The sequence below is a fragment of the Chrysochloris asiatica genome, unplaced genomic scaffold (genome assembly GCF_000296735.1).
Source record: "Chrysochloris asiatica unplaced genomic scaffold, ChrAsi1.0 scaffold00102, whole genome shotgun sequence".
Taxonomy (NCBI): domain Eukaryota; kingdom Metazoa; phylum Chordata; class Mammalia; order Afrosoricida; family Chrysochloridae; genus Chrysochloris; species Chrysochloris asiatica.
In genome coordinates this window covers 7,303,230-7,327,221 of record NW_006408620.1, presented here as the reverse complement: position 1 = coordinate 7,327,221, position 23,992 = coordinate 7,303,230, and the positions used below count along the sequence as shown (strand labels likewise).

Sequence of the window (23,992 nt, the reverse complement as noted above, 5' to 3'; positions counted from 1 at the left end):
GCACTTAACAACAACAACAACATATATATATTGAAAGTATGCAAACACATGCAAAGTTGGAGGTTCAAGCTCAACAGCTGCTCCTCGGAAACCCTATACAGGGTTGCTATGGGTCAGAAACAACTCAACGACACTTAACAACATCAACAACAACAATTAAGAGAGAGGGAGAAGACTGTGGGTGCAAAGCGCTATCACAAGGACTTGGGCATCACCAATGTGTTTTATTTCTTTTAAATTTTAAAGCAAATTTGACTTGTTAACTTTTGTTTGTTCTTGTGAGTGTCGGGGAGGGGTGCTTTTTGTGTTGTATTGTTTTTGGAGTTTTTTTTCCCCACCCTGTACTATTTTATGCTATTATATTTTGTTTTGGTTTTTTTCAATGCTGAAAAAAATGAGTTTTTGTTACCCAAGTTTGTCTTCAGACGAATTTTTCTTTTTTCCCCATAAAACTGTATATACTCTTTGACGTTATGACTTTTTGAGTTATGGCTTCATTAACCTATGCATTTCAGGGGCTAACACAGGATTGTCTGGACAGAACAATGTTGCTGTTGTTACTTGCCAGCGAGTTGGTTCCGATTCATAGCAACCCTGTATAGAGTTTCCAATGAGCAACTGGTGAGTTTGAACCACTGCCTTTGTGGTTCACAGTCCAGTGCAAGAATGGATGTGGGGAAAGACAGAAAGACACAGCACCCTCTTCGTCCTTTTTTCTTCAAATGACTTTTTCTTGAAGACCTTCTCTAGCTACCCGTCTTCCTAGGGGTGGCTTTAAGGCACATGTTGGTGGTGGGGAGTGTGGCAAAGAGAGACTATTGGGCCCTTATTCCACCTTGTGAGCAGGGTTGTATAGTCAGTCCTCTGCGAGGGAGAGGTGTTTCATTGACGGCCAAGAGGTGGGTGATGACTTAACATGGTTGATGCACTACTTCTCGGGGGCTGAAACAGCATTTAAAAGATCACTGCACTCAAAGGCATCCCTTCTAGAAAGACCCTGGCAGCATTCCACAGCAGTGGAATATTTTTTTTTTTTTTTTTACGTTTTCTGTGGTTAGAATTCAGGGTGGTCACTGGAAAGAGATCTGAATGCCTTGCCAATTACCCCTCTCAAATTCTTTTTCCTGTATGTATTATATTTCAATTGCCCTCAAATTGAGTTATATTCCCATCCGAATTATGCATTTCTGAATATTCCAGCTGCAGAGCACATCTTATTATAGGAGGAAGAATTTATTAGGCCAGCCCTGGTCTTTGGGTTGGCAGCTTCACTGCTTCGGTAGAAGCTGCCTCGTGTGTCTGCTGATTTACTTGAGTTCTTTCCTGATGTTTGGGCAATTATTTAAGAGGCCCAAAGTGACAATGTAAAATGGTTAAAGAGGGAGAGCAGAAAGGGGAAGGGAGAACTTCAAAAGAACATGATTCCTTAAAAGTATTTAAAGGTTCTTTTGTGTGTGTGTGTATCATGCAAGGGGGTTTATGGAATCCTGGTGTGGTGCTGTAGGATAATCACTAAACTGCTAACCACAAGATTGGGGGTTCAAGCCCACCAGACACTCCTAGGAAATGCTATACAGGATCACTAGGTATTGCAACTGACTAGATGATACTTCACAGGGTCCTGGTGTGATGCTGTAGGGTAAGCACTGGACTACTAATCACAAGGTCAGTGGTGCAAACCCACAGTTGCTCCTCAGAAACCCTATGTTGTTGTTGTTGTTAAGTGCCGCCAAGTCAGTTCCGGAAACGCTATGCAGGGTTGTTATGAGTTGGAACCAATTAGGTGGTACTTAACAATAACATGAAGGAGCCGTGGTGGCACAGTGGTTAAACACTCCACTGCTGACCAAAAGGTCAGTGGATCAAAGCCACTGAGAGAGACAAGACCTGGTAATCAGCTCCTGTAAAGTAGAAAGTCTCAGAAACCTCACTGGGCAGTTCTACTCTGTCATATAGGGTGGCTGTGAGTTGAAACTGACTTGATGACAATTAATAACAACAATACACACGTCTCCAGCCCCATACCTTAGAGATCACCCCTGAACTGCAGCTGATTAGAAGTTCTGAGGTTCCCCAGAGATGCTCGGTGACTGCTTGATGGCAGTAAACCAGCCTTCTCTGTAGGTTGTCATTTCTGAAGACTATAGACACCTTTACCGATGGCGCTGACAGCTACTAGATCACCACCAGGTACCAGGCACAGTACAAAGCAGAACTTGTCAGACATTGCCTCATTTGACACTCAAGGCCGGCCGAGAACACTGGTTCTGAGTGTGTTCCTCAACCAGCAGTGTTGGCAATGCCTGTGAACTTGCTAGTAACGAGAACTCTTGGGCCCAACCAGATGCACTGAATGAGAAGCAGACTGGAGCCTTATTTTCAACAAGCCTCCCTCTTCCCTCCAGTTCTGAGACTTGCTAAGGCTCTACAGTCAGTGCCTAGAAGGCAGTACTATATCCATTAGTGACAAATAACTGAGGCTCAGAAATGCCAAGTGATTACCCAAGTCACACAGGAAGTGAATGAGACGAGATTCGAACCAGGACAAGACTTACTCCAGTTTACTCCCTTTGTCACAGAGCCTCCCAGCTCATAATCAGAGGAATGCATATGGATAAAGTCAGCTAACAGTCAACAAGGACACATTCCTCCCTGTCTGGAGGGAAGAAGAGCTATGAAAAGTGAAGACACATGGAAACAGTCCAATGTATCACATGAACATTAGTCTCTACAACCCTGAGACCAGAAGAACTAGATGGTGCCGGGCTGCCACTCCCAACTGCTCTGATAAGGGATCACATCAGAAGGTCCTGGATCGAGTGGGAGAAAATGTGGAACAAAACTCAAAATCATAAAAGAGACAGAGGGAGCCCAAGACTATGGTCCTTGGTTACCTTTTAGGCTTGGAAGCTAACTCACACTTGTGGCTCAATTTTCAGCTGAGTAGCATATAGCGGGGAGACAATGACACAAGTGAAGTATGCACACCATACAGTGGTCAAGTATTCAAGATAGAAATTTGTTGACTATAAAACGAATGATCTGCTTGGTAAACAGATCATGCAATTCATAATGAAAAGAAAGAAAATAAAACAAAAAACGGGGGTCGGGGGGAAGGAATGATTGCCAAGATCTCCAATGACCTAAAGGAATATTTAGGATAAGAGAAGGGAAGGAATTTAGATCTAGGAGCACCAGTAATGGCGGTTCTTAACTGCTGCTGAGTTGGTTCTGACTCATAGCAACCCTGGTATAGGGTTTCTGAGGAGCGAATGGTGAGTTTGAAGCACCGACCTTGAGTTGAATGCTTATTTTATGGTGCTACAATGGTGGAGTAGACAGTGTAATGTGTTGGGTTTGTAATACCCAAAAAGTTGGTGGAAAAAAATCCATGATCTTTTCATTCTATTCTTCCATTCATTTTTGAAGTCCCCCTGTCTATATCTCATCATTGCTGTTGTTGTCAGTTACCAGCATGCACAATGGACACATCAAAAGACCATTATGATCCAGAGGGCTTCCACTGGCTGATTTTTGGGAGGAGGTTGCCAGGCCTTTCTTCCTAATCTTTCTGAAGTCTGGTAGCTCCACTGAAAGCTGTTCAGCATCACAGCAACACTGACAGACAAGTGATCTCCCACATGAAAGGTGAGGATTCTGTTCCCTAACCATTGTATACAAGGGCACTTCAAAAAATGTGTGTGTGTGCGGGGGGAAAAGAATAAAAAATAATATTGGAATTTCCCCCATGAACTTTTTTAATCCTTCTCATATATGCTGTTGTGTACTGTCACCTTGATTCTGGTTCACAGTGACCCTATATGACAGAGAACTGCCATAGGGTTTTCTAGGCTATAATCTTTAAGGCAACAGATCTTCAGGTCATTTTCCAGCAATGTCATTAGTGGGTTTGAACCAACAACCTTTTGGTTAGCAGTCAGTTATCCACTGCATCACCAATGCTCCTTAACATATGAAGGGGCTTTGAAAATTCATGGGAAAATGGAATGAAAAGATTATAGACTTCCCCCTGAATTTTTGAAGTCTCCCTGTATAGTGGAGTCCTAGTGTGGTGCTTACTATTACATAAGCTCTGGAAGAAAAAGTCGATTTGAATCACAAGGTTGGCGGGTCAAATCCACTAGGAAACCCTATACAGGGCCGCAGTGAGTCAGAACTGATTCAGTGGCGCTTCACAACAACAACAATCTTGTATATTATACTCTGCTATGAATTGGTAGGATTCTCAGTGTGGTGTTGCAGGATAATGCGCTGGACTGCAAGGTCAGTTTGAACCGCAAGGTCACTATGGGTCGCTGTGGCTCCCATAAAGGCCGACAGTCTTAGAAACCCTGCCTAGGGTCATTATGAGTGGGAACTGACTCGATAATGGCGGTGGATTTGGTTTGGGGTTCATGTTATTGGATGAAATAAGTTGCAGAGATCAGTTATAGTCTGATATAACCTATCTTCAAAACAAAAGGAAAAAAGAAGGGGAGAGGAAAGTAGAAATTGAACAAAAAATGTCCCAAGTCTCCATTACTTTTAGAGCATAATTGGGTAATCGGACTGGACTGCTAACTGCAAGGCTGGCAGTTCAAACCCACCAACCGTTCCTTGAAAATTCTATGCAGCATCACTAACAGCAATAACATTCTTATTGAAGGGACCCTGGCGGTGTAATTGTTAAGTGTTCAGCTTAAACCTACCTGGCAGTTCCACAGAAGAAAGGCATGGCAACCTGCTTCCCTAAAACTCACAGCCAAGAAGACCCTGTGGGGTGGGTGTACCCTGACACTGGGGCCGCTATGACTCACAAACTGACTCAGTGATAACTAACCACAACAGCCCTGCTTTAAACGGATTTGTTCTTATGAAGGGGCTTCAGAAAGTTCATGGGAAAACTCCATGGTCTCTTCATTTAACTTTTGCATGATCTTTTTGAAGCCCCCTATGTTTGCTATACTCTGCTGGAGAAGGATGTCATGTTTGGTAAGATGGAGGGTCAGAGAAAAAGAGGAAGACCTCCCAACGAGATGGATTGGCCAGGTGGCAGCATTGATGGACTCAAGTGTGGCAACAGTAGTGAAGTTGGCCCAGGATCGGACATTGTTTCGTTCTGCTGTGCATAGGGTCGCTATGAGTCGGTACTGACTGGATGGCACCTAACAACAACAACAACAACAACAACAACACGGTGTGCTATGGGGTCCTGGTGTGGCACTGTGGGTTAATGCACTGGACAACAAAACTGGCTTGAACTGCAAGGTCGGCAGTTCCCTGGAACCACTCCTGGAAAACCCTATACAGGGTCACTACAGTTGGAACTGACTCAATGGCACATAACAACAACAGAAACAAGGTGTGCTGTACAATCAGCACTGGACTGCAAACCACAAAGTTGGAAGTTCAAACCCACCAGCTGCTCTTTGAAGATCCTAGACAGGGTTTCTATGAGTCAGAACTGACTCCATGGCATATAACAACAGTATTTAAACAAACATCACTCATAGTAAACAAACCCTGTGCCCACTTGGCGAGACAAGCAAAGAGCCCCTCTTACTGGTGCAAAGTGTGCAGCGGGATCTCCGGCTTCTCGTTCTGCCCGTAGCAGCTGGCCTTGGCCTCGGGGATGTAGGAGTACCTCTCCAACATGGACGATGCAGCCGTGGTGAGGATGCCGAGGCCGTCCCGCACTCTGGCCTGCAGGCTGTAGTCCCAGTCATCATAGGAGACAGAGATGAGTCCTGATGGAAACTCTTTGGGAATGAGTTCTGTGTTTCCAGAGACCAAACTGGGGACAATCCAGAAGAAGTCATACCCGGTGAGACCCAGGGAGCGGGCCTCACTCAGGATGAGAACCGCCTCATCTTTGGAACAGTACAGCAAGATGACGGAAGAGTGGATCTTCTTCAGTTGGACCTGCGTCTTCGCATCCTCAAAGGAAGTGTCCAGCGTGATGACGTTCTGCATGTCCCAGCCCACAAAGCTGTTGTCCACTGTGGTCTTGACGAAGCTAATGAACTCCCTGTAGCCAGGGAAGATGGTGGTCACCAAAGAGAAGACATGCCAGTCATAATCCTGCATAATCTTCAGCATGACTGTGGCTTGCTGCTGGATGGATGCTCCGAACTGGAAGAAGGTCGATGTTGGATCCTGCCAACAGGTACAGAGAAAGCAAAACAGAGCATGAGGCAGAAGGCAGTTTATACATAACCATCTGTTTCCCTAGGTTTGAATGAAATCCAGCTTTGAAGCACGGGAAGATCAATCACACATCTATTCATTTGCAAATAATTCTTAAGCACCTAAGAAATGCCAGTCCAGGGACAGATACTGGAAATACAGAAACCAGAGGTCCCTGTACTCACAAACTCACAGTCCAGTAAAGTGAAGGCCATCTGGTCTCCTTCCCTGTCCTTACTGATGCTTTTAAATTTCCTCTAGCTCATTCCATCCCCCACTTTGTGTCCATATGGTTCCAACAGAACAAACTCTATCTGGTCTCCAGCCTCATGGCCTAAAAATGAAACCAAGAGAGGCAAACATGGCATGAGGACTTGGAAATGCATACCTGGTGCCATAATTGGAGCATCTGGAACGGCCCATGATTGAAGGCATTTATCCTGGGTCACATGTTCATATGAACCAACGAGTTCTCCTGTTTGCCATTAGAGAACTCATGATTTCTTTATAATACAGAGTATAATAAATACTCTATGGATATTAACTCATTCAATGGACAAATAGTCATTGAACACCCAACTCTATGCCAACACTTTTGGGATCTTGGGGCATATGAGGTAGACTGGTCCTTGTCTTGCTGGATCTGAGAGGAACATGAGGGAGAGCTTCTCCCAGCAGGGCTGAGAGAGGGAGGTATCAGGGAATCTCGAGGGAGCATCCAGGTGAGGAAGAGGGGAAACAAGTGGGGGACTCAGGAATAGGAGGTGAATGTAGCTGGAGATGGGAAGGGTGAGAGAATGAGGAAGTGGGTGGGGTCCTCAGCGTGGAGGGTCATGGGAGTTTGTCCACAGATGAGGACTCAAACTTGTCACACAGCATCAGGAGCAGCTACGAAGGCTCTTACTTGGAAAGTAACTTGGAAGATTCAAGGACCTGCAGTACTTTTAACAGAGGGTGCTGGTGGCTCAATGGCTAAGTGTCTGGCTAGGAACCGAAATTTGGTGGTTCAAATCCACCAGTGGCTCTTCAGGACAAAGATGTGGACATCTGCTTCTGTAAAGATTATATCTTGAAGACCCTAGAGCCTCTATGAAATGGAGTCCATTTGATGGCAATAGGTTTGGTGTAAGAGTTCTCATAGTACTTGCTGCTGATTCATGGCGATCTCATGTGTGTCAGAGTAGAACCATATTCAGTAGGATTTTCAATGGATGTTTTCTCACAGATGGCCAGCTCATCTTTTAAAATGATTTTGGGTGAACTTGGATTTCCAACCTTCTGGTCAGTAGTCAAGTATGTCAGCTGTTTGCATCGCCCATGGACTTGGTTCACCTGCTTGGTTCAAAAGCCCACCTAGAGATTCCTCAGAAGAAAGGCTGGCTGACTTCTAAAAACAATCTCCTTTGAAAGTCCTATGGAGCACAGTTCTACTTAGACACACATAGAGGCACCAAAGTCAACTCAACCGCCTAATGGTTTTCTGGTGGTGCCTAATGGTTTTCTGGTGGTGGTGGTTGTGGTGGTTATGAGTTGTGGAATCGGTTCCGACTCATAGTGACCCTGCATGGGATTTCTGAGGCTGTAAATCTTCCCAGGAGCAGAAAGCCTCATCTTTCTCCTGTGGAACCATTGGTAGTTTCGAACTGCTGACCTTGAGATTAGCAGACCGATTTGTAACTGCTACGCTACCAGAGCTCCTTGGTTTTCTGGTAAGAGTTCTAATATCTCTGCAAGTCTATAACCAAGCCAACAAACACCCAGTTAGAAAACGCAGGCAGTGCCTACAGTTCTAGAATTTGCAAGTTATCTTCACACTCTTTAACTCTTTAAATGCCCATAAGAACCCTAAAAAGGAGGAGAAAAACGAGGCCTCAAATTGTCACATAGCTAGTAGACAGGTGAAACCAGGTTCTGTGACTCCACACCCAGTTCCCTTTCTAACACTCAACCATGGCCTTCTTGGGATTATTTAAGATTGGCTTCAACACTGCTGCTGATGAGTTGACATCACACAAAAATGCCAAATAAACAGGGTGTATGCCTCTGTGTTACAGAAAAACAGGATTTGACAAATGCTGAGAAATCTTTTGTTTTCCTCTTCTTCTTGGCAATGGAAAGACACCTTAAAGGGTCTTCAACATACTATAGCTATGGCTCCAGTGTGTGTTCTGTATTTAGCATGTGCGTTTTCCCCGATTCCATGGGTGCACACTATGGGGAATCCTCTGTGTGTGTTAGAGAGAGAGAGAAAGAGAGGGGATGGGTGATTCTATTCTTGGCTTTCAGAACAATACTTTGCGGTAGATCATGTCAACTCCTTCAACAAGTCCACATCGTTTTCCAGTGGGTACTCATTGAATGGAAAGTTTTATCTCAATGGGCCCAAAGCTATCATTCTTGGAAATGCTGCTCATTTCCTTCTGAGATCATTTGAGTGCATCATGGCCTAAAGGTGGAGAGCAATAAATGCCTTCTGGGACCCTTAACGACATTCCAGTTCTATGTATTTCACCTCATTAAATCAATTAAAGCTGCTAACAGACTTAACGACTTAGGATAACTCTTTTTTTCTCACTCCTGGTATGGTGCTACAGGATAAGCACTGGACTGTGAAGCACATGGTTGGCAGTTCAAACCCACCAGCTGCTCACTGGAAACTCTATACTCATAGGGTTGCTATGAGTCGGAACCAACTCGATGGCATTTAATAACAACAACACCAGTAACAGGAATTCCTGGCATAGTGCTGTACAATAAACACTGGACTGTTAACTACAAGGTCAGCATTCAAACTCACCAACTGCTCTTCAGAAAGCCTATACAAGGTTGCTCTATAAGTCAGAACTGATTTGATGGCACTTAACAACAAAAACATGGTAGCTTTGGGAGAAACCCAGTATTTGAGATTGATGCATGATTTTAAATCACTCCCCATCAAGGCCAGGGACCTCAAAGGCTGCTGATCTGTGTCTGTGTCCCCAGAACCGGATGGTGGGAATGCATGAGCGAGTGGATGTGTGGGTGATTCCAGAGAGGGACGTTCTAGGTTGAAACACAAATAGGAAAGGGCGAGATTGCATTCTGTAGGGCTTTTGAATGTCACATATCAGAGAGTAAAAACTTTCAACACCATCACCCGGTTTACCCTTAGAAACCTTCTTCCATCTAACACCAGATTATGTTTTGTTATTGCTGTGATTTGCTGTCACGTTGATTCTGATCTACAGTGACTCCAAGGGTGCAGAGCAGCACTTTAGAAAGTTCCATGTTGATAAGGAAGAGAATACTGCAGCACTCTAAGTCTCAAGTGAGCTCCAGTGGGACGCTGTAGGATCAGCACTGGACTAGTAACCACAAGGTCGGTGGTTCAAACCCACCAGCTGCTCACAGAAACCCTCTGTATGAGTCAGAACTGACTCAATGGCACACTCCAATGACATAAACCAGAACTGGAATCAAACATACCAACAATCCTGAAGAAAGTGCAGGACGAGGCCAACGTTTTCTTAAAACACATCAACAATCCTAAAGATGGTGCGGGACCAGTCAATGCTTTGTTATACATAAGGCTGAGTCAGAGCCAGACTCGATAACAACTAACAACATGAACCTCGACAGCTGTCCACAGAACTACGTGAAACACCAATAAAAGGGCAACAGCAGAAAGGACCCAATAATAAGAGGCGGAAGAGAGACGTGGCAGCCTGGTTTCATAAAGATGACAGCTATGGGAGCCCAGTGAGGCCATTCTACCCCATCCTGTAGGGTCACTCTGAGCCAGAATCGACTCGACAGCAGTGGGGCTCGGATCAGCAAGAATGAAGCAAACCCTCAATGAGATGGACTGACACAACAGTCACGGGGGACCCAAACATTGCAACAAACATGGAGATGGGGCAGGACAGTGGTCTGAAGATGACTGCAAGGCCGGTGGTTCAAACTCACCAGTCGTTCCTGGGAAACACTATCCAGACTCGATGGCTCTTAAGAACAACAATATACCTATCTACTGCTTGGCTGAAAGTTGGGCCATGAAGGTGAGTTCCTTTCCAGACCTGAAAGGGGGCGGGGGGTGGTCAAGAGCCATCATCTCAGTTTCCTCCAGTCTCTTTCTAACCACTAAGCCCTGTTTTTTTAAAATAATTTTGAGTTTTGTTCTACATATTCTGCTGCTTTATACGGGACCTTCTAATGTGATCCATTTCAGGGCAGTTGGTAGTGTTGGCTGGGCACCATCTAGTTCTTCTAGTCTCAGAGTCGTGGAGACTGATGTTCACAGGATCCACCATTACTATGTGGGATTAACTGATTTCAAGCATCTTAAATTCTCATCACTCTTCTTTCTTCTGCACATGGAGCTACCAATAGCTGCACCTTAGATGACCACTCATGAGCTTTTAAGATCCATGACACCACTCACCAAAGTAAGATGTAGAACATTGTTTCTGTGGACTGTTGGGCCAACAGATCATGGTGTCCCCTGAGACTACAATCCTGACAGTCTGAATTTTTTATTGCGGTTATGGTGAACATTTAGAGAGCAAATTAGCTTTACCTTCAACAATGTTTAAACTTTGTTTTGCGACATTGGTTGCCGTCCCTTCAATGTAACAACATTCATCTGCTGGCACCCTGGGTTCCCTATTTTCCATTTGTCCTTCTCTCCTGCCCTGTCCTGCCTTCTGAGCTTTATTTTTGTGCAAATGCTGTCCTTTTGGTCTCCTGTGGCTATTGTTCACTTTATAGGCCTGCCTACTGTTTGGCTTAAAGGCGATCCCCAGAGATGGGTTCAGTTCCAAGTCTGAAAGGGCATCTAAGGGCCACAGTCTCGGGGGCTCCTGGTGGAACTCTATCAGACTACTGAAGCTCTGAGCACAATCACAACAGAAGGTCTTAGACAGGGAGGGAGAAAAGAAAGTAGCACAACAGTCACATCCAGCCTGTACTTTCTGGACACCACAACTGGGTCTCTGACCCCCTCTGGCACCCTGCTTCCTTAGCAGTCTGCAGCCGGGGGAGAGGGAACAGATTTCAGACTCCCACTTCGGATCTGCAGCAAAGCAATTCCCCTACCCCCACCTCCCCATGCTGGCTGCTCGGCAGAAGACAGAACAAACTGTTTTAAACATAGAGCGAGGGAGGGGTGGGGGTCGATTCTGGGTGCCTTGTTCTAGACTGTTTCAGTCCTATCATTTCTCTCCTGTCAAATGTTCCAGAATGCCCCAGAGCTTGCTGACTGCCTAGACCGAGACCTGAATCCATGGGTACCAAGACCCCCAATAAGATGGATTGGCCAAGTGGTAGCATCGATGGACTCAAGTGTGGCAACAGTAGTGAGGTTGGCCCAGGATCAGGCAGTGTTTCGTTGTGCTGTGCATAAGGTCACTATGAGTTGGTACCGACTCTATGGCACCTAACAACAGCAACAATATCATCTTTCATTTCTCTTAACTATTTGCAAAGGATACAGAGCACATCCATTTTCTCTGATTCAAATTCTAAGAAGCAAGTTATAGCAAGTGGTATGACCCTTACAGATGGTGTGTCTCATAAACACACAGCAAGACAGGTTAAGTGGTTTTGCTTAGATCCATGTGACCTCATGGGAACAAAAGCTCAGTTCTGGTCATTGGGAGGTATCACCTAATGTTCCCTCACATACACTGGTGGCTCTTGTACATGAGAATTACTTGCAGGGTTTTTGAAAAATATGCCTTTTCTTGGGTCTCATGTCAGCTTAACTGAAACTGAATTTGTGACTGGGAGGATCTGAACTGCAAAGATAGCTTACTTGTTTACCTTACTCTCATCTCAGTGGCAGGATGCACATTAGAAAGCTAGAATCATCAAAACCTAGCATGATGTCTGACACACCGCAGTAGTCTGTATATATTATGGGAAGAAATGAATGAGTTGGAAGTGTGTCCTCAGGAAGCATGAGAGGACGGGTCACTGCTGTCCACACAGTACCCATTTCCACAGTGTACTTCCCTTCTTTCTGCCAGTATGAACATTAGTAGAAAATAAAATGAGGCATGTGACCCAGCAAAGTCAAGAGAGACCCCTTGGGAGCTTGCTTTCTCCGGATGGAGGATTGCAGTGCTAAGAACTGATATATAAGACTGCACACATTCTCACAAGGTGTCCACGGAGTGTTTAAGCATCTTTTGTTTCTGTGTCTGTGAATGAGAAGGAAAGGAAGGTATCAAATTTGACAAACCTGGGGATTCAGGTGAAAAGCATTTTCACATCGATATAAGCTAAGTCTGTTCCACTGGAAGATCTCCATTCTTCAGTCATTATCTTTATCCTCCATCCTTCTCATAACCCACCATCACCATCATCTTCCTCCTCCCCAGTCATCATCCATTCGATCCCTCCATCCACTACCACCATCATCATCCATCATCATGGCCATCCACCATTATTTATCATTTCACCACCATCACTGTCATCATCACCACCACCACCACGGCCATCCACCATTACTTATCATCCTCACCACCATCATTACTCATCTGCATCCTCTTCCTCCCCGATCATCATTGTTATCATCCACCATAACCACTACCATCATTACCCACCAACATTGCCATCCTGTATCGTTCACCATCACTGTCATTGTTTCTATCATCATCATCCTCCTCCTCCATAATCAACATGGGCATTCACCATCCTTCATTATCCATCATTGTCACCACTGACATCATCACCACCATCCTCTGCCAGCCTCCTTCTCCCCAGTCATCCATTCTGTCCTCTCATCCACTACCACTATGGGCATCATCCTTCTTCATCTTCCTCAATCAACACTGTCATGCACTATTACCATCATCCCCTTCCAGCATCATTCATCATCATCACCATTAACATCACCATCATCACCGTCATTACCCTCCTCTGTCATCCTCCACCTTCCCAGCCATCACTGTTGTCATTCACATCCGCTACCACTACTGTCAGTATCATCGCCCATAAACATCCCTATCCACCATCATTCATTAGCATCATCACTGTGATAAACACCATCAGCACCCTCCTCCTCTATCATTATCACCCTCCACCATCCTTCTCAATGAACATCTTCATCCACCACCACCACCATCATCACAATGTAACATCATTTATCATCATTACTGTCATCACCACCATCACCATCAACCTCCTCTATAATCATCCTCCACCATCCTCTTCCTCCTCAATTATCATCGTCATCCACCATCACCCCAATTCAACATCATTCATTATCATCATCACGGTCATCACCACCACGACCATCCTCCTCCTCTAACATCGGCATCCTCCAGCATCGTCCTTCTCCTCAATCAATATCTTCATCCACCACCACCATCATCCCATTCCACCATTACTCAGCATCATCATCATCATAGCCATTACTGTCATCATTGTAAATAGGTCATATTATTATCCCTGTACTACCTGGTGTGGAGCCATATGATAAATACTCAACCTCAGGGTCTGTTTGAACTGTGAGGTCGGCGGTTCAAAGTCAACAACCCCTCCTTGGAAACCCCATAGAGGGTCGCTATGAGTTAGAATTGACTCAATGGCACTTAACAACAACAGCAACAATGAAACAACTCAGGCCCAGAGAATATATCTTCCCCAAATTCACATAGCTAGTATGTGGAAGAACCAGGATTGAAACCCAAGCAATCTGAGTCCAGAATCTGGATGCTTAAGTAGTAGGAAACACTGCTTCCAGGTATGCAGGGCACAGGTGTACATGGGTATGTGGTGACAACGCTTTACCCAATCTCTCTGGAGGTACCCAACCAATAAAGAAACTCCCCCAGAAATGGGAAACCAACATCAGCGATTCTATATATATATAATTTATCATCAGTTTACGGGGGAGACTGGGGTTGGGAGGGGAAACTATACACGGTTACCATTTCCCAAAAACATGTCAACACCATCAATTGGCAAATGCAGCATTACATTCCAAGTAACCTCCATTTATTGGACCATTTTATGATTTCCATTCCACCCCTGTGTTTCTCCTCTCAGGTTTATTTATTTTGCCTCCTCCCACTGTACCTAGTAAGGGTCACTTGTGGCATGTTGTTGTTGTTGTTAAGTGCTGTCGAGTCGGTTTTGACCCATAGTGACCCTGAACAGAGTTTCCGAGGCTGTAAATCCTTACGGGAGCAGAACGCCTCATCTTTCTCCCGCGGAGCAGCTGGTAGTTTCGAACTGCTGACCTTGCAGTTCGCAGCCCGATTCGTAACCACTACACTACCAGAGCGGCATAGTGGGCTGCTAATCACAAGGTCAGCAGTTCGAACCCACCAGCTACTCCTCAGGAGAAAGATAAGGTTTTCTGTTCTTATAAAGATTTACAGCCTCAGAAATCCTATACAGGGTCTCTATGAGTCAGAGCCAACTCTATGGCTCACAGCAACAACATCATCACACACAGCAACAACATCAGCTGTGTACCTACTCATGTTCAGACCCTTGTCAGCTTATTCCCAAACTTAGAAGGAATCTTTATCTGGAACCCCTGCCCATAAGCTTGGTCTTTTACTCTCCACACAGCTATGGGAACAATCTCTAGCAGCTTCCAAAGCCTTTGAGATAAAGCAGAAACATAGTTTATCATAATCAAGTGTTAGAGGCTGTGAGGGATCAGGTACTTTGTAAACAGGTAATGAATTGAATGACTGGGTGAGTTAATGAAACTAACCAATGTGTCTTTGGCGGGGAAATTGAAGGAAGTCTCCAAATGCACCCCTGACCACTACAGCCACGAGAATTCTTTTTTTTACAAATATTCTTTTAGAATAGTAGTCTTTTAGAATTCACTTTTCTGCTTGGTGATCCTCGCTCTTTAAGTGAGTTTAATTTTTTTTTTTTTTTAAGCGAGAGGTTTTCTTTATTCAATTTTGCAAAATTGGGCGCCCAACCCAGTAGACACATGTAGACATGGGCAGGTATGCTGCATGGCTGGACCTCAGTTTTATTCCCCTGTCTCGAAAAGCCCCTCCTCCTTCCTGTTCCCCTTCTACTGGGTATAATTGTTATTTACCATGGAGTCGGTCCTGACTCATAACGACCCTGTACAGGGTTTCTGAGGCTGTAAATCTTTACGGGAGCAGAAAGCCTCATCTTTCTTCTGAAGAACAGCTGGTAGTTTCAAACTGCTGACCTTGTGGTTCGCAGCCCGATTCTTAACCTCTACACAACCAAAGCTCCTTAGGAAGTCACAATCGCCTCCCAAGGTCATACTAGTCCTTACTAGGAGCATTCTCATTTAAAGTTAGCTTCCCCCTTTCCCCATGAACTTCCCTTCTTTCCTTGGTGGGTGTATCCTTATTCTAAAGTTCCTAGCTGGTCAAACTAGCTCTTCTCCTCCACTAAGCTCTTTTTGTTATGCTAGCCTGCTAACCTCAAGACTTTCCTTAGACCTGAAGATAAACCATACTAACAAGAGTTATTTCTGGTAGCATGTTGTTGTTGTTGTCAGGTGCCATCGAGTCGGAACCGACTCATAGCGACCCCATGCACAGCAGAATGAAACAATGTCTGATCCTGGGCCAACCTCACTATCGCTGCCACACTTGAGTCCATCAGTGATGCCACCTGGCCAATCCATCTCGTTGGGGGTCTTCCTCTTTTTCTCTGACCCTCCATCTTACCCAGCACGACATCCTTCTCCAGAGACTGTTCCCTCCTGACAATATGTCCAAAGTATGAGAGACGAAGCTTAGCCATCTTGGCCTCCAAGGAGCACTCTGGTTGCACTTCTTCCAAAACAGATCTATTGGTTCTTTTGGCAGTCCATGGCACTTTTAGTATTCTCCTCCAACACCACAGCTCAAAGGCATCAATTCTTCTATGATCTTCCTTATTCACTGTCCAGCTTTCGCATCCATATGAGGTTATTGAAAATACCATGGCTTGGGTCAGGCGCACCTTAGTCCTCAAGCTGACATCTCTGCTCTTCAATACTTTAAAAAGTTCCTGTGCAGAAGATTTGCCCAATGCAATACGTCGTCTGATCTCTTGACTGCTGCTTCCGCAAATGTTGATAGTTGATCCAAGAAGAATGAAGTCCTTGACAACTTCAATCTTTTCTCGGTTGATAAGAATGTTTCCAGTGGTGAGGATTTTTGTTTTCTTGACATTGAGATGCAATCCATACCGAAGCATAGTGGTTATGAATCAAGCTGTGAACCACAAGGTCAGCAGCTTGAAACTACCAGCTGTTCTGCTGGAGAAAGATGAGGCTTTCTGCTTCCATAACCCTGTACAGGGTCACTAAGAGTTGGAACCGACTCTACGGCACATAACAACAACAAGAAAAATCTTAAGGTTCTGGTGGCTCAAGGTGCTGGGTTCCCAGCTTGGGGAGCTGTCCAGAGTGGCTGGAATGCTCTGAGGCAGAGACAGAGTCTGTACATGAGACTCTCAGATTGAGCATGCGATGGGGGGTGGGGAGGGTTGATGTTGAGATCAGCACAAAGAAGAGCTCTACCTATTGGTCTAGGACAGGGAATAGAGCCACCTAGAGTTATCAAGCACCCTCACTAACCCTAACCTATGTTTCCAACGCAATAGCCACATAAGACTATTTAAAAGTAACGTATTCAAATACAATTAAACATTCAATTTCTCAGTCATCCTAGACACAGCTCAAGTCACTAAAGTTTAAAATCATTGCCATCCACTTTCAGCTCCAAAGATATCAATTTGGCAGGTCTGGAATGAGGTCTAGGGTGGGTTGGTTGGTTAGTTTTTGCTGTTGTTGTTCATTTGTAGGTTTTAATTTCCCTGGTTGATTTTAAGGCACAGTCAGGGTTGAAACACTAACCTAAGCCTTCAGTTTTCAATAGCCAACACCAGCTGAGCCTCACCTGGGGAATCTTAAATACCTTCCAATATCAACGCTCACACCAAACCCGGGAGTCAGAATCTCAGCTGAGTGGCCTAGGATACATCACCTTCCGTCTCAAATAGGGTGATGTATAGAGAGATTTCGACACCCTTAAGACCAGCCTCCCTATTTTCTAAGTAAGGAAATTGAGGCTCTACAGGCTCAGACGATTGCTCTGAATTTCACATAAGTCAGTGGTACAACACAGGCAGACACCCAATCTCCTCACTGCTAATTTGTCACTCTCTTTGCTGTGACATGGTCTCATTCATGTACAAAGAGAATCCACAAGGAACAAGCGGTTTGTAGGAGGAACATGAGCTTTGCAGACAAGATTGCCTGGGATCTGCCTCTTACTTAACTCCAGCCTCTGTGCCCCCCTCTAAAAAACAGGAATGTGAACACAGCCGTAGGCACCTTGCAGGACTGCTGCGCCTGTTTTGAGAGCTAATACACATGGCTCTTGGCCCATAGTTACGCTGGTGCTAATAGTGATGACAGCCTTCACCATCCAAGTGCCCAGCCCCACATCCTTTCTCCTTAGTACCTCCAACCCACTTCCAGTGAGTCAATTCTAACTGAGAGCAAGTCTACAGGGCAAAGTAAGACTGCCCCATAGAGTTCCCAAGGTTGTAAATCTTCATGGAAACAAACTGCCTCATCTTGCTCCCATGGTGTGGCTGGTGGGTTCCAACTCCTGACCATTTGTGTTAGTAGTCCAATGCTTAACCCAGTGTGTCACCAAGGCTCATTTTTTAGTATGTCTAGTTCTGGTAGCGTAGTGGTTACGAATTGGGCTGCTAACCTCAAGGTCAGCAGCTCGAAACTACTAGCTGTTCTGTGGGAGAAAGATGAGGCTTTCTGCTCCCATAAAGATCTGCAGCCTCAGAAACCCTGTGCAGGGTCACTATGAATCGAAACCGGCTCCACAGTATTTAACAACAACAACAACACAGGAAGTGCTGTGGTTTTTAAAATGTATTTTTATGTATTTCAGAGACTCTGCCAGATCTATGGCTTAAATGAGAAACATTCATTGCCTTTCATTCATTCAACAAATACAACACACTCCAGCCATGTGGCAGGCATCATTTTAATGAAATAAATGTTGAGATGAAGGCTACCAAAGCGAAAGCCCTTGCTTTTATGACGTTTACACTGTCATGGAACAAGACATTATGCTGTTGTTGTCATTAAGTGCCGTGGAGTCAGTTCTGACTCATAGCGACCCTGTACAGGGTTTCCAAAGCTTTAAGTCTTTATCGGAGCAGAAAGCCTCATCTTTCTCCCGTGGAACTGCTGGTAGTTTCGAACTGCTGACCTTGCGGTTCACAGCCTGATTCATAACCACTACGCTACCAGAGCTCCTTAAAGCGATATTATAGAAAGAAGGAAATGGAGCAATAACAGAATCATTCCAGGGAAGTCAGATAATAGTGATTGTCAGGGATGTGGCACAAAATAGTGGAACTGTTTATCAGTTGAACTGATTCATTGGAGCCAATAAAAGGATATGAAGAAATAGCCTGACAAAGTTTGGGGGTGTATATGAGGTTAGGAACAACCCAAATGTTCCTTAGAAGCAAGAATAGCAAGACTTCAAGACTGCAAAGATGCCAAGACGACTTTGGAGATATCATCAAGGAGGAGCAGTTGTTAGAGAAGGACATCACACTTGGCCAGAAAAATCAAGGACCCCCCTCAATGCCATGGAGTGATGCAGTAACCATAACAATGACTCAAACATTTCATTGGCCTTCTGAAATACACAAGGTTGCTATGAGTAGGATCCAACTGGATGTCAATGAGCAACAAGAACAACAGCATGGGACAGGGAGATCCTTTCAAGCAGAAGGAGAAGATGAATAAAGGCAAGAAAGAACTTGGCAAGTTCAAGGAACAGAAGAAAGGCTGTAGTTCAGAGCAGCCGAAGGTTAGTAAGCAAGGGAGACAGACAGTGGAGAGAAATGCATTCGGAGAGGAGACAGACACCAGGTAACACAGAGAATGAACTGTAGAACAAAGTAAGGGTCTCAATTTAATTCCAAGGTCAGTTTGATTCTAATCAATACCTCTGCTGAACATACCATTCATATCTCAGAGCAGGGATGCTGAGCTGGGACTTAAAGCTTTGGAGACACTGGAGTTTCATGGGAGTCAGTCTATACTTCCCTCTGGAACTGTCTACCACTTTGAAGACTCAGTACGAACATGTACCTGGTTGCCATATTATTTAAGCAACTGGATTCCTCTTTGCCTCACTTATTAAGGATGCGGTATCAGAAGGAACCAATCCCTAGAGAAGACCATCATGCTTGGTAGGGTAGAGGGTTGGTAAAAAAAGAAAAGAAAAGAGGGAAACCTTTAATGAGATGATTGACACAGTGGCTGAAACAATGAGCTCCAACAAAGCAACAGCTGCGAGATGGTACAGGACCAGGGAGAGTTTCGTTTTCTTGTACACAGGGCTGCTCTCAGTTGGAGCTGACTCAATGGAACACCCACCCTAACTTTGAAAGTTAAGATTGGGATGCACATGTCTTCGTGGGCAATGCAGACCTTACCTCAGTTCATAGTCTAGAGCCAAGCTCTCCCTCCAACAAGGAATGCAATGCTGGAGGAAAGAAAACGTAAGCACGTGGACAGCTGTCTTCCTTTAATTCCTGTTGCGTCCAGTTGAGGACAGTCTAGCACACTCTACATCAATCAGGTCCATACTGACATTGCTGCTCTTCACCCTGCCCTTACTTTCTAGATCATTATCTGGATGGTCCAAGAGACCCCTGCTGAGATTCAAACCTTAATTTCTAGGCAAGGACACAGCACAGACGCAGGTGGGCTTCACAGATGCTCTGTCAACCTGCAGGGGAGCATCTGCCTCCAGGCTTCCAGAGTCATTAGCGATTATGAATTGTCTCGGGCTACCTCCAGCTATTCCCAGCTCCAAGGGGGCCAGAGGGAAATTCTATGTGACCAGAACTGCTGGGTTAGGTCCCTGAGGAGCTAATGGACTCTGCCAGTCCCAGCTGTGCCACGCACATTGTTATTTTCTGAACACAGAGTCTCCATTCATTTTCCCTTTACAGAAAACAGCGCCGTGAGTCTCTACTATAGAACCTCACCTCCCCTCTCTCAGACATGCCAATTGGCTTATCCAATCTCCACCTCCCAAACCCAAACCTGTTGCTGTCAAGTCAATTCTGACTCACAGAGACCCTTTAAGACAGAGCAGAACTGCTCCAACGGGTTTCCAAGGCAGCCATCTCTGCAGGAGCAAAATGCCTGGTGGTGGATTTGAACATTAACCTTTGGGTTAGCAGCGAAGGTCTTTAATTACTGCACCACCAGAGTGCCCTACAATCCCCATATAATTGTCTTTAGGTGCTGTTGAGTCAGCTCTGCCTTCAGCAACTTTATGCACAACAGAACGAAACACTGTCCAGTCCTGCGCCAACCACACAATCACTGTTGCACTTGAGCTCATCACTGCTGTCACTGTGCTGATCCATCTCATTGGTGGTATCCCTCTTTTTCACTGATCTTTCTCCAGGGACTAGTCCCTCCCGATAACCTGTCCAAAGTAAGTGAGATAAAGCCTCACCATCCTCACTTTTAAGTTTTCTGACTGTATTTCCTCCACGACAGATTTGTTCCAATTCCCATAATGTCAGTAATTAACTCAGGGGTAGGGACATGTCTCACCTGGTCCAATCAGAATAACTCTCAGGACTTGTAGAGACAGCTACTAGGATTAGAGTCTCTTTACTGATTAGACTCTGAAAGGATGCTCGGCAGAATTTCTGACAGCAATCCTGACATCAGTTAGGGCCTAGAAGGAAACCAACAGAGCCAATGACAGGAGTTGAAGGACGAGGAGTTACTAAGCCCTGATAACATTGCTGAGTACCTTGTTCAAGTCACACCCAAGGCCACCGTGCCTTGTCATCACACATGCTCAAATATGACCTCATTTTGCTTAAGCCAATTTGCTTCTCTGCCACTTGCAACCAAAGATTCCTGACCCAATTTTGGCCAGGAACTAAACAAGAGAGAGAAAGAGAAAGAAATGGAGAAAACGTGCCTCATTCTGTACTCATCTTTCTCAAGTTCTATCAGCAGAACTCAAATTACAGAATAGTATGCCACCCTTCACCACCCTTCCCTTTCTCTCCCCTCACTTTGTTCCTAGGGGTGGCTGTTTCTCATAACTCTCTTTGCTTTTTGTTTTTCTTTAATATTCTGTGAAGATTGGTTTCCTCACTGAGAATTTGACAGCCACAGCTGCCATGACCCAGACGGAAGAGATGACAAGTTGCCACCAATAATAATCACTTGTCATTGTTGTTCCAAGGAGAAGAAAAAGCAAACAGGTCCCGTTCGTTAAGTTTCCATCTCCAGCTGTCACGTGTGGAGGGACTGTCACCCAATTGAGGAAACAGCTTTATTTGGGAGAAAAGAGTCCCAGGCTTCCCCACAAGACTTGCTAGAGGCAGGCCCTGGTGCTAAAGATTCTCGTAGAAATGTCCTTTTCAAAACCATCCCCATGATCTCTGAGAATTGTCAGCCAAAAGCTCTGATAACTCAGCCTCTCAAGGAAGCTGCGTCTCTCCATGGGAGTCTGTATGCTCACCTGGCAAATGATACAGACGCTATAACGATCCTGATAGAGCAGAGGCAGTATAGCTTTATAGGAGTTGGCTATCCTGTCTTGCTCCTGTGGAGTGGCTGGTGGGGCTAAACCACTGACCTTCTGGATGGGAGGCAAGTGCCTTAGCCACTGCACCACCAGGGCTCCTTAATAGGTACCTGGAGGTACAGATCCTCAGTGAAGTGGTGGAGAGCAGGGGTTCTATGAACTGCAGAGTCTGGGCAGTGACTGAACCTGCTGGTCACATCATAAGCTACAGCTCATCCACCCCCCACTGAGCTCCCAGCACATACTGTCCAGGCCTCTACTTGGTCTCTCTCTTGTCAACTGGTATTTTAAGAAGCTATTTAAATGTCTGTCTCCATAGGACTCAATTAATGCTAATTCGTCTCCACAGTAACAGCACCCGCCTGGCTTCTGGTTCCTGGTGGAGCTCAAAGCATGCTTGCTGAAGGTATTAGTGAGTAAGTGGATGAATGGGTGGGTGGAGGAATGGATGGATGGACAGGGGGTGGGGGGTGGGGTGAGCAGATACGAAATGGAGAATTGGAGGATGGATGGATACAGGGGTGCAGAGATGAGTATATAGATGGATGGGTGGCAGGGAAGATGGAGGATGGAAGGATGGAGGGACAAGTGGAGTGTGGATGGAGGGGTAGAGAGAAGGAGTGGACTGAAATGGAGATGGAGGGATGAATGGGATGGATGGGTAGGTAGACAGATGGCACTATTGATGGATGGGTGGGTGGGTGGACGGATGGATGGATGGATGGATAGAAGGATAGATGTATGATGGATGTATGGGTGACTGGATGGATGGATGGATGGGTGGGTGGATGGATGGATGCATGGGTGGATAAGTAATGAGTATAAAAGCAAGAAGAAATGAATATTCAGTGATTGAGAGAGTGGCTGGGTTAGGTCATGTTGATGGAAGTGGGATGGGGTGGTGACACAGGTGGGTGCTCCATGAATAACGTGAGTGAGGGAAGAAGTGGGAGGAGCAGGCTGAGCGTCTGAAGTACAGGAACCCCTTGCTACCCAAAATCTCATGATCTGAGAACAGGCAACAAAAGGAACACTGAGACTGGGCTGGTACAACTCAATACCCAAACTCTTGAATCGCACACTTGGAACTTGGGAACAAATGGGTTCAGATGAGGTGATACTCCTTCTTATTCAGACCCAGTAACAGATCAGATCCCAAGACCTGTGTCCTGGCTGCTGCCAGTGCTGAGTCAGGGCTCCCAGAGCTAGGGGACATACCAGGCTGTTTCCTCCCTCTTCTCCCCACCCCCAGTCCATGTCCTCAGTGAAAGAAGCCATATGTTGCATGAGTCCATTGATACCAAACTACAAGAGCAGACAAATTCATAGAGACAGAAAGGAGATTAGTTATTGCCCACAGCTGGGGAAGAGGGAACAGAGGGGGTGAATTGCTAGTGGGCACAGGTTGTCTATTTGACAAAAAAAGTTCTGGAATTAAGTAGTGGCGCCGTTGTACAATAGTGTGGACGTATTTGTCTGTTGTTGGATGCTGTTGGATCAATGTTCACCTCATCGCGACCCCATGTGACAGAGCAGAACAGCCCCAGGGGGCTTTTTATGTTGTAATCTTTATGGGATCGGAAAGCCAGGTCTTTCTTCCATGGAGCTGCTAAGTCAGTTTGCACTGCCCACTTTTTGATTAGCAGCCAACCACTTAACTGTTACAAACTATTGTCTTTAAAATGCTTAGAATGGTACATTTCATGGTATTTGCATTTGCCACAATAAAAACAAATATAAAAAAGCAAACAGGATCTTCAGCAGAAGGAACGGCCCGAAGGGGAACCTTTGGATCTCATGAGGCACTGACCCAGCTGGAAGGAAAAAGACCCCAGGGTCTACCAGCTGGTGCCTGAAGGACCCCACATCTTACTGCTCCTCCTGCAGATCTGAAGCTCCCTAAAAACCTTGCCATTTTTATTCTCACTCCCTGACCTCACAGACTTAAGCTGGTGTGTCATCATACCATCATGCTCAGCAGGGCTGACCCTTCCTCTTCTATTTCACACTTAACTAGGAGAGCTTCCACCACCTGTCTGTTAGTTCACTCCACTGCAGGAACCTGCATGTTGCTATGAGGCTGGAAGCTAGGCCAAAGTATTTCAGTATCAGCAGGCTCACCCATGGAGTATTAATGTGGGTGGGCACTGTGGGATAAAGCACTGGACTGTAAGGTCGGTTTGAACCGTGAGGTCGGTGTTTCAATCTCA

General features: G+C 45.3%; 1 protein-coding gene across 2 annotated transcripts in view; it reads right to left on the bottom strand.

Annotated features, from left to right (window-relative positions):
- Positions 1-23,992, bottom strand: part of GRIN2A (glutamate receptor, ionotropic, N-methyl D-aspartate 2A) — a 525,447-nt gene that overhangs the window by 235,328 nt on the left and 266,127 nt on the right. For both annotated transcript variants that reach the window (XM_006867221.1, XM_006867220.1), the window contains one exon: positions 5,564-6,156. In XM_006867221.1, the coding sequence (XP_006867283.1) occupies positions 5,564-6,156 (593 nt within the window). The remainder of the gene's footprint in view (positions 1-5,563; positions 6,157-23,992) is intronic.